This window comes from Daldinia decipiens (genome assembly GCF_022478715.1).
Source record: "Daldinia decipiens strain CBS 113046 unplaced genomic scaffold F4813scaffold_3, whole genome shotgun sequence".
Lineage (NCBI taxonomy): Eukaryota > Fungi > Ascomycota > Sordariomycetes > Xylariales > Hypoxylaceae > Daldinia > Daldinia decipiens.
The window spans coordinates 807,470-821,706 of NW_026054546.1; the positions used below are offsets into that span (position 1 = coordinate 807,470).

Consider the following 14,237-nt stretch of genomic DNA (forward strand, 5'->3'; position numbering starts at 1 on the left):
CATAGAAATAAAGCATATGCGAGTTCGAAGACGTTTGCACATATCATAACCTCGGCGCCAAGGTCGTGGCTCTAAAAGTACCTAACCTACGAATGTCTACCTAATGTACAGTAACAAGTTACTTAGGTACATGCAATGCATGTAATACACCCCCTCGGGTCTTCTAGAGCGGCTCTCAGCTTCCAACATTGGAGCTAATGACGTTTTAGCCTAAATTGATAAGGGACGGCATTGCCCCGCGATACCGAGATCTGGGGCATCTGGGTATTAGTGTCATAGTATTAAACATACGATGCGCAAATCATGCATCAACAGCTCTTCATGGGCTTAGTAAATAATTTCGAGGGACTTTATTAGAGTTCGACACTTCCAGGATTCCTTTCCTTATCTTGGAGTGTTATTCCCATGCTTATATTCTAGACTTTATGAATCCATACCGTTTCTAATTCTGATATACGCTTGCGTTGATTTAATTAGCAAAGCAATATGAGCGCGGGGCCATTATACCTCGGGTTTGATCTTTCAACCCAGCAATTAAAAGGTGAGTGAGTTTCATGCAATTGTTAACTACCTTATGCATTGGGTTTTTTATATGCAGAAAAACCCCCTTTTGTTTTCTTTTATTATTATTATTTTTTGCTAACTGGCAACAGCAATTGTAATTGCTTCGGATCTCAAAGTTATCTCCGAAGCGAAAGCCGACTTTGATGCCGATTTTGCTGCCAAGTATAAGATCAAGAAGGGCGTTCAAACAAACGAGGATGAGGGTGAAGTATATGCACCCGTGGCTATGTGGGTTGAGGCCGTAGACCTCGTCCTTACCCGGCTGAAGAAGAAGGGTTGCCCTGTCGAGCATATTAAAGGAATTAGCGGTTCAGGTCAGCAGCATTCAAGCGTCTACTGGAGCGAACATGCTGAGTCTACCTTAAAGACACTTGATAGCGAGAAATCCTTACTCGACCAGCTATCCAATGCCTTCGCTTACGAGTTCGCGCCGAACTGGCAAGATCACAGCACCCAGGCCGAATGTGACCACTTCGATGTTCACTTGGGCTCTAAGCAAAAGCTGGCCGATGCCACAGGGAGCGCTGCTCATCATGTAAGTGGCCTCATAACCTCACCGAAACAACAGCATAGCTAATATATATTAGCGGTTTACAGGTACGCAAATTCTAAGAATGCGAAGGCGACGCCCTGAGGTCTACAGCAAAACTGCTCGCATCTCGCTCGCCTCTTCATTCTTAGCCTCCCTATTTCTAGGAGCCGTTGCGCCGATAGACATAAGCGACGTTACCGGTATGAATCTATGGGATATCGCTGACGAAAAATGGAACGAGTCACTCCTAGAGTTGACGGCAACTAAGGAGGGTGTGCCCGAGCTGCGAAAGAAGCTTGGCGATGTACCACTAGACGGCGGTGGCAGCCTGGGCGGCATTTCCTCGTACTTCGTAAAACGATACGGATTTAGCCCCGACTGCCAAATCGCGCCATTTACAGGTGACAATCCCGCGACGATCTTATCGTTACCTCTGCGACCACATGATGCGATCGTCTCGCTAGGCACGTCCAGCACGTTCCTCATGAATACACCTAACTATAAGCCCGACCCTTCGTATCACTTCATGAACCACCCCACCACAAAGGGGCACTTCATGTTCATGTTGTGCTATAAGAACGGTGGCTTGGCTCGCGAGAAGGTCCGCGACAATCTTCCTAAGCCGTCGGGATCAGACCCCTGGGAGAATTTCAACAAGCAGGTGTTAGAGACACCGCCGCTAGACGTCAAGAAGGAAGGCGACAAGGCGAAGCTGGGCCTGTATTTCCCGCTGCCGGAAATCGTGCCGAATGTCAAGGCGGGTACCTGGCGGTACGCTTGCAACAGTACAGACGGCTCGGACCTACAGGAGACATCAGACTGGGGCGCGGAGACAGACGCCCGCATAATCGTCGAGTCCCAAGCTCTATCAATGCGCCTGCGCTCGCAGAACCTGGTATCGAAACCTGACGACCGCCCACAACTCCCAGCCCAACCGCGCCGCATCTACCTAGTCGGCGGCGGATCGCTAAACCCTGCAATCGCGCGCGTATTCGGCGACGTGCTAGGTGGTGCAGACGGCGTATACCGGCTCGACGTAGGCGGCAACGCATGCGCGCTCGGCGGCGCGTATAAAGCGCTATGGGCACTCGAGCGGCGCGACGAGAACGAGAGCTTCGACGATTTGATTGGGAAGCGGTGGCGAGAGGAGGATGCTATCCAGAAAGTAGATGACGGGTTCCGCGACGCGGCGTTTACGAGCTATGGGAGGGTGCTGGGTGCGTTTGAGAATATGGAGAAGAGGATCTTGGAGGTTGCGCATAACTAGACCGGCTTAGAATTCTGACGATGTGATGATATACCTGAGCAAGGGATGACGAAGACTGCAGTACACCCCATCCCCTGAGGTAATGTTAGTTCTTCGGACGTGCACGATCGATGTAGAATAAGACTTCGAACTTCGAATTCTGAATAGAACAACATCCCCTTAAAACATCTTAACTATTATACTAGTTAACCTAGGGCTTTATGCCATAAAATACTCTGAAATAACGTTTCCAGAGAACTACAACGACCTCCTAGGGCGATAGTAGATATGCACTTTAGGATTTCAGCAAAGAGGTAGCTTTAGGGGTCTGCTGAATAACATTGTTACAGGAGGCGTGCTGTATGTTCCCGTGTAAGTAAGGAGGCTATGAGGGGTTCTATTATATGTAGTGCTAGACGTCTGATCTAAGAATTAGATATAGCTATATGGTCTTAGCTTAAGACCAAGACTGAATATAACAAGCGCCATCTTCACTTTGGGTTCTTAGATACTGGTATTTGCAGCGAACCAATGTGATTCATATAAGATCGAACTCGGATCCATGTAGTAGCTACCTACTTATACAAGACAAGCAAATATATCTCTAATAATCCATCGTTAGGGCTGTCATATGCTATATTTTAAAGCATGCTTCTTTTAGGTGATGAGTGATGACAAGTTTCATAGACCTTTAACTTAAGTTGTAAACGTCTAACCTATATATTTCCTATTTTACATGAGTCTTGCTAAGCTATTCGATTTGAAACATAGATCCGTTTTTATGGCATTCCTACATTTAACCGCTATGTAAGTAAGATAACACATTGCTACATTTGCCGCCCCTAGCGAGGAGTCGTGATGGCAAATTACCCCTTTTCACAATCCGAGGCATGTGAGAGGAGTGAGGTAAATGTGGCTTGGTCTTACATGAGCCCACAATCTTCGACGACGTCATCAGTCATCGGCTGGTATCTAGGTAATCATAAAGCAGCTGAGTTCGCAGACCTAGCGCGCAACTACTATGTAAAAACATGCGACTAATACAGACTATCATTCATTAATTACTTAGGGGATAGGTACGTACGTGGCTTTTATCGCATTGGATTGTTTATCGCATTGATCTCATTAGGAATGGTTGTGAAGCAGCTTTCCAATCCCCTATCGCCTCACCGGAGAGATTGAACATATAAATACTAATGGGTAGGCTCGTGGGTTTTTGCTTTTTCCAGATACGATGATTCTGGGTTCCGTTTCGTACTTGGATTGCATTGTTTTCTGCGTATTTCTGGCACCGCAGCTGATCATACACGCCGGGTTGCTCGAAACCGTATTAGTGGGTTTACAATGCTTGCCCTTTTTATGTAAGTCCGGAATTGAAGGATATGTGAAAAATACTAATGCAACAGTAGTATTTCAATTACCTTTTGAGCTGATCCGCGAACGCTACTTTGTCGGATATGAGCAGCAATCTCCATTCGTACAGAAGGCATCCCCATTTGAAGACCTCGTCATCCGGTGTGTTCGCTATGCGTTTGCAAACATACCTCCTGAGATTGGGAGGGTGTTCTTTTCCAAGCCGGTGGCTCTGCCATTCCTAAAGTTTAGAATGTTGCGGCATGGCTATTTAAGATGTCCCATATATTGGCATGAGCATAATCATGTAAGAGAGTTCTCGACTTTATCGGAGGTGAACGCGTCAGAAGGACCTGCTAATTATTCCGCAGAAGCGTTTCAAAGGATTATGGATCATCAAGGATCCGACAGCAAAACCTGATGTTTGCATATTTTACGCGCATGGTAGGAGATGATGTGCAAATCCGGCATGAGATCCGAGAGTGACTAACAGCGATCCAGGGGGTGGCTTCTCGATGGGCTCGGCATACTTTTACCTCGAGTTTCTGCTCACATGGCTGAGCCTATTGAATGATAGCGGATATGAGAACCCAGCTATCTTTGCTCTGGAATATTCGCTGGTCCCCGATGTCAACTTTCCAACGCAGCTTGAAGAAGCCATCGCCGGCTACGAGCATGTGCTCTCAACGGTGCAAGATGCTGATAGGATTTGCGTCAGCGGAGACTCAGCTGGTGCTACCATTGTACTCAGCTTGCTGCTCCATCTTTCTCATATCGGCCGCCACCTTGAAAAGATGAATAGACCTACCGGGGCGTGGCGCCTGGGAAAACCTGGGATGGCAGTACTTATTTCACCTTGGGTAACGCTGGTCTCTAGCAAGCATCAAAATACCACAAGTGACTACCTTAACACCGAAACCCTGCATCGATATGCACACCAGTACGCAGGAGAGAAAGTGTCGGTCAACGATCCGCTTTTATCACCGGGCAATTGTAGAGACGTTTCGTGGTGGAAGCATGCGGCACCCTCGAGAGGCATATTTGTGGCTTACGGTGCTGAGGAGGTCTTCGCGCCCGAAATTTCAGCTCTTATTAGCTTCTTGGAGGAAAATGACATAAAAGTTCACAGTAGAGAGGAAAAGGGGGGAATTCATGCTTGGCCGATAGCCTGTGTATTTCTTAGTAGCTCACCAAGCAATAGGAAAAAAGGACTAAAGTCTTTGGTGAAGGAAATTCGAGATAATATTCATTAGGCAGATATCTAAACCAAATCTAATATCTAATATCTAATATTTAATATAATAGTCACGCAGCCGCTTGGCATAAGACTCATGTGAATTCTGTGGCGTGCTGATGTCATGTCAGATTAGATCAAGTAATGCCATCATAAACTTGAACAATAGAAAAGAAACCATAGGGTTATAAACACTCGGTTTCTAGACTAATGTTATTACTTAGTCTCTGGACAAAGCTCTTTGCATAATCATCATCATTCATGACACGCCAAGGCGTTTCTCTCGCTAGAAGCAAGTAGGTACCCTTAGAGTAACAACTGCACCTATGTAGGTAGGCTGTATACTAAGTGGACACCGAGGAGGAAGGGTAATGAGATATTATATATGCACCTATTATAGAAAGTCCGGAGCAATGTCATATGAATTTCCACGGATAATTCTTTTCTTTCGAAAGAAAACCATAATAGGAAAAGAAGGGAAACCCCCAATATAAGGCTGAGCAAGAGTCATTTACCTTGAGAAAATCGCCCCCGACCTCTGCAGCCTAATGATCTGCGGGAGCCTTGATGAGACCGGCTTATGCGCGACAAAAGTCCTCGATCCTCTTAGTGTCGATGGCGACACACACGTGCTAAATTCATTTGTGACAAGATCAACGTAGATATTTGGGTCTGATAATTTATCTATGTTGAGATAGTTGACATGTAATTCGCATAAATCTACACGAATGTGTAGATGTGTAGATGTGTAGATTTGTAGATTTGTAGATGGAGGAGGTTGAGTGACCATCCTTCAATAATGAATAATGATAGACAATTCGTATAGGGTGTTATGTTCGGTGAATACAAGGAAGAATGTTACATTAAAATCAGTGTTAGATTTCTAAGTTGTATTATTTTTTCTGTACTTTTTTTTTATGCTGTGGCGGTGCCAATCGCGATTACTGGGACCCCCTGATTTGATTTTGCCGTTCTGGTGGTTTTTGCGGATATAAAACCAGTGCTCCTTCGCCGCCCGTGCTGCGGTCGACAGAATTTGGCGCAAAATTCTGAACCCGCTGCATTGGTTCTAACAAGACCTTGACCCGAGCCTTCCCTTGTCAACCAACCAAGCAACATTGTACCTAATCAGCAACCACGCACAGACCCCCAGTTATTACACCCCACCTTCACCGCCCGGCAATTTACAACGCTGAGACGCTACCTTACCTAGGTACATCCCATCAATTATTGGCCTTTACCTTAATTCTAAGGTTTTTTTTAAATGCTCGGCGTACCGAATCAGGCCGACCTGCCAAGTTGAAACAGTGTTTTGGATTGATATTTGGACTGTACTGTACAATTCCATTCAATTCATTAACAGGTCCTTTAGTCCCGCGGCCGCAGTCACTACCTATCTCTAGCAGTCAGTCATAAGGTTCTTTGTACGGAACCTCCTGACTCATTCAGTACATTCAGTACATTCAGTACATTCAGTACATTCAGTACATTCAGTACATTCAGTACATTCAGTACATTCAGTACATTCAGTACAATACGGTTCGGGTACGAGCAAGTACTTAACCAACTATTTAATTGTGTTCTTGCCTGCGCGGTGGACTACATATTTAGGCATACAACGCAAACACACCTCAGACCTGCATCATTGTGTGCGTATGATCATTGGGTGTTACCTCCTGCATTAGTCCACCCTTACCTTCCTGCTACCTCCTGCCCGCGTACCTATCTTGTACTGTAGGTACTTTCACTATAACTATTGGTCGCGACTAGATAAAACATAGGCCACCCTTGTTCTCCTAGCGACTTTCCTAGCGACTTTCCTAGCGACTTTGACCAGCCACACAAACTGCACCTACCCAAATATTTCACCACAAAAAAAAACGGCTGCACTCTCAAAAGAGCTGCCCCGCCATTCCAAAGCTCTGACCCTCCCCAGTTTTCTACGGTCTACCGGTCTACCGTTGCGAAATTTTAACATTTAACATTTAACATTGAGACCATGTCAACCCAAGACAGCTCGTATGCGCCAAAGTCGCCCGACCTTTCTTCTTTTTATTCCAGCTCAACGTCTGACATTCCCCAGAACCACAACGCCCCAGGTGGCTATCTCTTTCAAGCTGGAATTGGGGCCGGTCCAGGAGCTGGTACAGGAGCTCCCTTAAGATATAATCAGCCACAGCCCCACCAATACAACACTTATCAATCATCCATACCGTCTTCTGTACCGCCTACCAGCGCTCCTGCATACGGTAGTAACGGCAGCAACAACACCGCTTTCAGCACCTATCCGTCTCAAGGCACTGCCGGACAACAAGGACAATACTTCTCTCCCCGACAACAAACACAATTCGCCCAAACAAACCAATCGCCATATATCCTACAACCCCCGAACGCTTCCGCGTCCTACTACTCGTCCTATCCCGAGCCCGCATCACCCGCTACCTATCATCAACTACAAGCACAACTACAAACACAGCCTTCTCAAACCCAACCCTCGCAACCACCTGCTGTTCTCAACCAATTCAACCCGTCAAAGCCACAAAGCACCATGCCGCCACGAAAGATCGCGCCGGCAGCAAAGCAAAGTGAGGTGGAACCGTCCCCAGTCAAAACCAAGTTTCCCACAGCACGTATTAAGCGTATAATGCAAGCTGATGAGGAAGTGGGCAAAGTCGCCCAGCAAACCCCCATCGCAGTTGGAAAAGCGCTGGAACTGTTCATGGTACAACTGGTTCGTAAGAGCGCTGAGGTGGCTAAAGAGAAGAATTCCAAAAGAATCACGGCGCCGATGCTCAAGCAAGCGATAAGCTCGGCTATTGAATGGGATTTCCTACAAGACATTGTCGCCAAGGTCGGCGAGGAGAAAGAAGGCGGCAAGAGCTCCGGCAGAACTAAACCTGATAGCGATAGTGACGAAGAGGGAGACGTCGGAGAGACTAAGAAGAAGGGAAGGGGCGGACGCAAGAAGAAAGCGCCTGCGTAGCCATTGGCTAATACTGTGTCATCTGGTTCTCTTTCTACGGGCTACACGACAGCAATGAGGTCACGATGAATGATTTAGGCCACTGGCGTTTATACCTAGGGGCATTATACCGGCGTTGGAGGTTTAGGGGCTACCCTGAATTTATGATTGGAAGACGGGTCTGGGCGGCTTGCGAGACGAATATCACCAATTGTATGGGATAATTAGGCATTTAGGCAAGGAATGTAGTCGGTACGCGCCATAACTATGGCAGTAAACACATCTTTATTCACCTAATGATTGATACCTCGATGCGATTGTTTCTTAGCGATTGCTTTATCTCTTTGCTGTTCTATTCATAATAGCAGTCGAGGCTCGATATCAAATGCTCTGCTTAGCATAATATTATATATATACTATCAACAAAGAAATTCACTGTCAAAGGGCTCGTTAACGTATAGATTTTATAATAGGTCATTACCTACCTAGGTATAGCTATAGGTACATATGTTATAAAGTATGTTACTGTATTTTTGTGTTGTTTTAAGCGTTTAAACATTCAAGCTAAAGTAGCCAAAGCTGTGTGACTTCAAGTCCCGTCTTACAGGCGAACCTATTATTAAAGTTTAGACAGCTCTCGGTAGATTCGGAAGCTCTTACCGTCGAATAGAGGCCAGGAAGTACTGCACATGGACTGACACTTTCCTCGTGTAATAAGAGTAACGCTAAGAATACGTGAGCCAATCAAGAAACTTTGAGTGCGTTAGAAGTGGATTATCAAAAGTACATGTACCTGCCAAGAAGGCCAGAAAGGGACATTTATTACTCGATGCTTGTGTCGTATTGACTTGTGAGAGAAGCAGCGCGCCGACACCAGAGCAACTTCGACATTCGACATTCGACACTTCGACACTTCGATACTTCAACATTTTGTCGTTTCGTCGTTTCGTCACGTTCACCATCCCATCCATGCTTCGCTGCACCCGACAGCCATGACAGCTTATCTTTCTTATTCGGTACAATCATTTAATGTCGAACATAGGTGAGGCATCAGGCCTCACGATCTCTTCTATTCAAAAAGACAACTCGCTATGTCGTGGGATCTACTCCAGCGCCTTATCCAGAGTGATGTCTTCAACCAGAACCCCTTCCTCTCTGTTTCCTATCTATCGTAAGCAAACCCCTCCCATAACTTTGCTACGACAACCTTTTGACCCATTTTATACAGTCGATATGCAGACCATGTCGGAATCCACTATGTTTTGTGCTCAAAGCTCCGCCAATTTCCCTACGAGGACATCGAGTTCTTCCTACCTCAACTATGCCACCTTATAATAAGTGTCGACAATGACTCTATGGCATTGGAGGAGTTTCTGCTAGACCTATGCGAAGAATCCGTAACTGCCGCTCTACTGGTCTGCGCCCATACCGAAACCGTGCTGTAAGAATAGTTTGCTGAGTAATGCTTTATAGACGTTTTGGCTCTTCCAAACTTACCTTCACGATCTCGCTTCGACACCGCAGGCTCAGGCCTTCAAAACCTGCCGGAGAGTTTATAATAAAGTACAGCATATTGTGTTTGGACACTCGGACAGCGCAAGACACGAGAAGATTAAAGAGAATATTTTACCTGTTACAGTACTTGCAAGTTTTGTTTTGGCCAGTATCGGCCTCCCAACCCTTCCGCAATGGGCGGGCCCGTTAGCTGTTGCACAAGCCAGGAGGTCGCAACCATCTACCAATGTCATATCGGAAACGAGCCTACCGAGTCAGTCAAACCAGCCAAGCCAGATGTCCAAGGTTGCCAGGAGTCAGACTGTCACCGGAAACACAACAAGATCACGCCGACCTCGTGATTTAGCCCGAGTGGGAAGTACGTCCGATTCCAAACAAGCTGTATCATCACCGAGAAGACCACCACATATTGTTACTCATATATCTGCGAGTTCTGAAAGAAACGAAGATGCCACGGCCGAATCGCGAAAACCGACCTACGTCGACAGCATGCTGTTGGACGCTAGGTTAAGTTCGTCTTCCCTTCCTCTTCCCGAAGTGAGGTCCCCAAGGATGATAACACGACCGATCACCCCGCTCTCTGCTGGCCTTCCACGTCCAACAGACACAATCTCGCGCAGGCATTCCCACCACGTGAAGACTCTGGCGAGTCTAGCAGAGATGACTGAGACCCAGAAAGCCAGGCTACTCAGACAGAACTATTTCCACTGCCAAACCGCATTTCTGACGGCGCTGGAGGACATATCTAATCGGCTAGTTATAGTGCCAAAGCCAGCCCGTCTTAGTGCTTTGCGCGCCGAGCTCGCACTAATTGCTAGAGACTTACCAGCTGAGCTGGATATACCCATCATATGCCCGCCTACTCTAGTAGATGGCTCGCCTGCAAAGAGTCGCCATCACCGTATCGTCAGGGTCAACCCTGCCGAAGCCACCGTTCTAAACAGTGCCGAAAAGGTGCCATATTTACTCATGATTGAGATCCTTCGCGATGACTTTACTTTCGATCCCAACTCCGGAGAGAACCAGAGACTACTCAGCAACCTTGTGGCTGAGCAAGGTACTCGTAAGCGACTCTTCGATTTATCAGATGCGCCGGGGACGCCTGCTACTGAACGGGTGTCTGAACCTGCGTTGGAAAATATAGATAGCGTCTTCGAACCAACATCGGGGGACTTAGGAACATCACCGATGCTAAAGCCCTTCGATGATAATGGGTCCTTTGGTAAAAGGAACGGGAAGCAACCTAGCCCTCGAAAGAGCGTGTCCAATGGCATAGCAAGCGCGTCTACGACCGACCTAACCCCATCGCGCACGTCGGCAGCGTCAACGTCGAGGTCAAGCAGCCCTGGTCCATTGAGGAGAGTACCATTGCCGACCCAACGCAATACGTCTACTGAGCAACCTGATTTCTCGGCTCTGGCAACACATATGAGGACGGCGTCACAAATGTTAGCCCAGCTTGATGCTACAAGTGGTAAACGTCCGCGGCAAGAAGTCGCAGCCATTAGGTCGAAGATCATCGCCAGCATGCAGAGCCTCGAAGAACAAAGTTTCGACCTTGACGATGGCCAAGGTCCTACGTTTGATTTGATCATGGCAAAAGCCAGCGCGGCAGCCCAGGCTTCGGAAAACAACGACCTAGATGAAGATATCGATCCAACAAGCGACCCAAATGCCGGTGCCGCTCGAATGGAAAACGACGCAATGACAGGAGGAGTGCAGAGAACAGGTGACCGCGACGATCCTAGCGCCGCGGTATTTGGGGAGGCGTGGCACATGAAAAAGGAGCGGATACGAAAAACGTCACCGTACGGATGGATGAAAAATTGGGATTTGGTCAGTGTTATCGTCAAAACAGGAGACGATCTTCGACAAGAAGCGTTTGCGTGTCAGCTCATTCAGGTCTGCGATAAGATTTGGGTCGATGCTGGCGTACCTGTATGGGTGAAACTCATGCGAATCTTAGTCACTGGAGAGTCTTCGGGGCTTGTCGAAACAATTACGAACGGCGTCTCTCTGCATTCACTTAAGCGGAGTCTGACTTTATCATCGATCGAGTCGGGCATTAATCCTCGACGTCGCCTTGCTACGCTAAAGGATCATTGGGTTAAAACGTTTGGCAAGCCCGGGAGCGAGCCCTATAAAGCCGCTGTAGATGCGTTTAAGCGTTCCCTTGCAGCATACAGCATTATCTCGTATATATTACAGTTGAAAGATCGACACAATGGCAATGTGCTCATTGACAACGAAGGGCATATTATCCACATCGATTTTGGATTCATGCTCTCGAACTCGCCCGGCTCCGTTGGATTTGAAGCAGCTCCATTCAAACTAACTTGGGAATATGTGGATGTGTTGGGTGGAGTTGATTCTCCGGATTTTGAAGATTTTAAGACGCTATGCAAGCAAGCTTTCCAAGGTAAGTCTAGGCAGACTAAGTATCTAGGCGAAGTTTTATATCTAACGCTCTCCAGCTCTACGTCGGCACGCAGACAATATTGTCGATTTAGTCAGAATGATGGGACTAGACTCGAAAATGCCCTGTTATGCAGCCGGGGTCACGCAAGCAACGGCAACGTTGAAGCAACGCTTCCAGCTACATCTAAGCGCCGACGAAGCCGAAACTTTCGTGGAGACTGATCTCATTACGAAGTCCCTTGGTAGCTACTATACACGACTGTAATTCCAACGCTCCCCTTAACCAAGTCGAATGCCATACTGACAATGTATAGTTATGACACTTTCCAATACCGCACCCAGGGTATATATTAGGTGCTTGGACATAGAGGCCCGTCCGTCGAGGCCTCGTGGAGTTGTTTGCTAGCATCATGGCATTTGGGCGGCGTTGTCGGCGATAGATTCAGCGGCTTGGACTAACCTCCGCCTAGGACATTTATAATATATCTGAATGACTAGATCACAGTGGTGGGGCGATACTGATCTAGACTCGTAAATAGAGATGAAGCATTGATGGACTTGTTGATTATTGGTGCCGCATATTGATTTGGGAGAAACGCGAAAATATCGTCCTTCTTTGAATCGTAACCTCGATGCCCAGGGCGCAAAGGTTCTTTGCTCCTAGATGAATTGGATAGCATTAGCCTCTAGAAACGCAATACACGCCGTCTCAAGGAACTAGATTATCTGTGTGTCTTCTCATATATATCCTACAATTATTATATACACTACCATATTCTACCTTTGACATGATATGGACTCTTATCAATTACCGATGACACTCAGTAATCCCCCAGCCAATAAACAAGGTTGCCGGTGTAAATGCAGGGAATGCCAGGATACAAAAGGCATCTGGAGGGACACCTTGATGGACACCACATATGGGGGCTTGTATTTATATAAATCTGCACCACCTGCCTATGTCACAATATGGTATATTTTTCTTTTTGCTGGCCGCCTTCAGATACGTACATAGGTACCTAGGTAGGTATGTATCAACCCGAGTTACAATTAACAAGCGCAATTGAGGGCATGGATAACCTCGTTCATTGCGATGTGTCTCCCAACAACCATCCTAATAACTAGGTACCCTTTTTATCTAAGTTTTCAGCGTTCATTTCAGGACGCCGGTCTTCTTAGCAGTATACGTAGCAATAAGGTCCATCAGGGCGGGCGAAAGGCAATCGTACGTGTCCAGGCCGACCTGGCGTAGCTTATCCCTAACCTGGCCTATGCTCGCGGGGTCGAAGCCCTGCTCGATGATGCTGGAGACGAAAGCGGCGAACTGGGGCTCCTGCCAGCCCTTCTGGGGGCTGAGCTCGGCGTGCACGAAATCGAGGCCCTTGAAGGCGTGGTCGGTCTCGATGCGGCCGTACAGGTGCGTGCCGCAGCTGGTGCAGGCGTGGCGCTGGATCGCGGCCTTGGGGTCCACGATGCTGAGCTTCGACTCGTTGGCCGTGACCGATAGGCTGTCCCGCGGCACGACGCCGACGATGCTGAAGAGCGCGCCCGCGGGCTTCCAGCACTTGGAGCAGCCGCAGGCGTGGTTGTGGGCGACGTTGGAGCTGAGGGTTACGGCGACGGGGTCGGTGGCGCATTTGCAGTAGAGAGTGCCGCCGGAGAAATTGGGGTCGCCTTTGGTGATGCCGTTGTCGAGGAGGGGGTGTAGGGAAACCATCTTTGCTTTGCTTTGCTTTGCTTTGCTTTGCTTTGCTTTGCTTTGCTTTGCTTTGCTTTGCTTTGCTTTGCTTTGCTTTGCTTTGCTTTGCTTTGCTTTAGTTGAGGCTGAGGTAACGAGGGTAACGGGTTGCTATCTATTTCGAGATTGATCTTATTTCACGATGTTACGGCCAGATGGGACGAAGACTGGATATATGTCTTTATAGGAGTGGACATATATATGCGGGAGACGAGAGGGGGAAAGACTCCAAGAGGTGAAATCTACGGCACTAAGCACCCGTCTCCGAGATAGGCCGTGAAGCTCGGTTGGAGGAAGAGGAGAGAGCGCGGATCGCAATGGCATCTTACGTATACATGTCAACTACAGCCTACAGGATGGCGTGCTCTGTGATCTCGGGGTGGGTTGCTTGGAGATCCCTTGATATAGCCGGTAGCATCAAGACGGTTCCAACACCATGCTTCACAGGGAGCGGCAGATGAGATTGTCTGTACAGAGGGGACCAATATATCGGAGATGGGTCGGGATCGCGGAGAGAGGTGAAGGGGCATTGGCGTGCTGCGGTCACCTTTGCGCTTCCGGACCGGCAAATTTATAATTGGAGGCCGCGAGCTCTTGGCCAACTAGAAGAGCGAATTTCACCGTCGGCCAATCATAGCGGGACGTGATGAGCTTGGTTACCGCATTAGACAATCT

General features: G+C 47.7%; 5 protein-coding genes across 5 annotated transcripts; 4 read left to right on the forward strand and 1 right to left on the reverse strand.

Moving 5' to 3' along the window:
• Positions 1 to 272: 272 nt before the first annotated feature.
• Positions 273 to 2,737, forward strand: F4813DRAFT_345710 (actin-like ATPase domain-containing protein). Its single transcript, XM_049241788.1, has 3 exons — positions 273 to 541; positions 654 to 1,099; positions 1,152 to 2,737. Exons 1-3 carry the CDS (start codon positions 487 to 489, stop codon positions 2,361 to 2,363), a joined length of 1,713 nt encoding a protein of 570 aa, XP_049103743.1. The 5' UTR covers positions 273 to 486; the 3' UTR covers positions 2,364 to 2,737.
• A 208-nt stretch (positions 2,738 to 2,945) lies between these two features.
• On the forward strand, positions 2,946 to 4,998 carry F4813DRAFT_345713 (alpha/beta-hydrolase). Its single transcript, XM_049241789.1, has 4 exons — positions 2,946 to 3,703; positions 3,752 to 4,002; positions 4,067 to 4,139; positions 4,197 to 4,998. Exons 1-4 carry the CDS (start codon positions 3,577 to 3,579, stop codon positions 4,946 to 4,948), a joined length of 1,203 nt encoding a protein of 400 aa, XP_049103744.1. The 5' UTR covers positions 2,946 to 3,576; the 3' UTR covers positions 4,949 to 4,998.
• A 1,441-nt stretch (positions 4,999 to 6,439) lies between these two features.
• On the forward strand, positions 6,440 to 8,414 carry F4813DRAFT_345718 (uncharacterized protein). Its single transcript, XM_049241790.1, is given in 2 exon segments — positions 6,440 to 6,723; positions 6,736 to 8,414. The coding sequence occupies 1 exon segment, from the start codon at positions 6,929 to 6,931 to the stop codon at positions 7,910 to 7,912; it is 984 nt and encodes a 327-aa protein (XP_049103745.1). The 5' UTR covers positions 6,440 to 6,723; positions 6,736 to 6,928; the 3' UTR covers positions 7,913 to 8,414.
• A 568-nt stretch (positions 8,415 to 8,982) lies between these two features.
• On the forward strand, positions 8,983 to 12,089 carry F4813DRAFT_378743 (kinase-like domain-containing protein; the record flags this gene model as incomplete). Its single annotated transcript, XM_049245366.1, has 4 exons — positions 8,983 to 9,062; positions 9,120 to 9,306; positions 9,365 to 11,825; positions 11,899 to 12,089. 4 exons carry the CDS (start codon positions 8,983 to 8,985, stop codon positions 12,087 to 12,089), a joined length of 2,919 nt encoding a protein of 972 aa, XP_049103746.1.
• An 819-nt stretch (positions 12,090 to 12,908) lies between these two features.
• F4813DRAFT_172784 (glutathione-dependent formaldehyde-activating enzyme) lies at positions 12,909 to 14,031 on the reverse strand. The gene has a single exon (XM_049239204.1). The coding sequence runs from the start codon at positions 13,539 to 13,541 to the stop codon at positions 12,978 to 12,980; it is 564 nt and encodes a 187-aa protein (XP_049103747.1). The 5' UTR covers positions 13,542 to 14,031; the 3' UTR covers positions 12,909 to 12,977.
• Positions 14,032 to 14,237: the final 206 nt, after the last annotated feature.

Coding starts and splice junctions, on each gene's coding strand:
- F4813DRAFT_345710 (XM_049241788.1), top strand. CDS start 487: ATGAGCGCGGGGCCATTATACCTCGGGTTTGATCTTTCAACCCAGCAA. Junction 542..653: donor TTCAACCCAGCAATTAAAAG/GTGAGTGAGTTT, acceptor AACTGGCAACAG/CAATTGTAATTGCTTCGGAT. Junction 1,100..1,151: donor CAGGGAGCGCTGCTCATCAT/GTAAGTGGCCTC, acceptor AATATATATTAG/CGGTTTACAGGTACGCAAAT.
- F4813DRAFT_345713 (XM_049241789.1), top strand. CDS start 3,577: ATGATTCTGGGTTCCGTTTCGTACTTGGATTGCATTGTTTTCTGCGTA. Junction 3,704..3,751: donor ACAATGCTTGCCCTTTTTAT/GTAAGTCCGGAA, acceptor ATGCAACAGTAG/TATTTCAATTACCTTTTGAG. Junction 4,140..4,196: donor TTGCATATTTTACGCGCATG/GTAGGAGATGAT, acceptor ACAGCGATCCAG/GGGGTGGCTTCTCGATGGGC.
- F4813DRAFT_345718 (XM_049241790.1), top strand. CDS start 6,929: ATGTCAACCCAAGACAGCTCGTATGCGCCAAAGTCGCCCGACCTTTCT.
- F4813DRAFT_172784 (XM_049239204.1), bottom strand. CDS start 13,541: ATGGTTTCCCTACACCCCCTCCTCGACAACGGCATCACCAAAGGCGAC.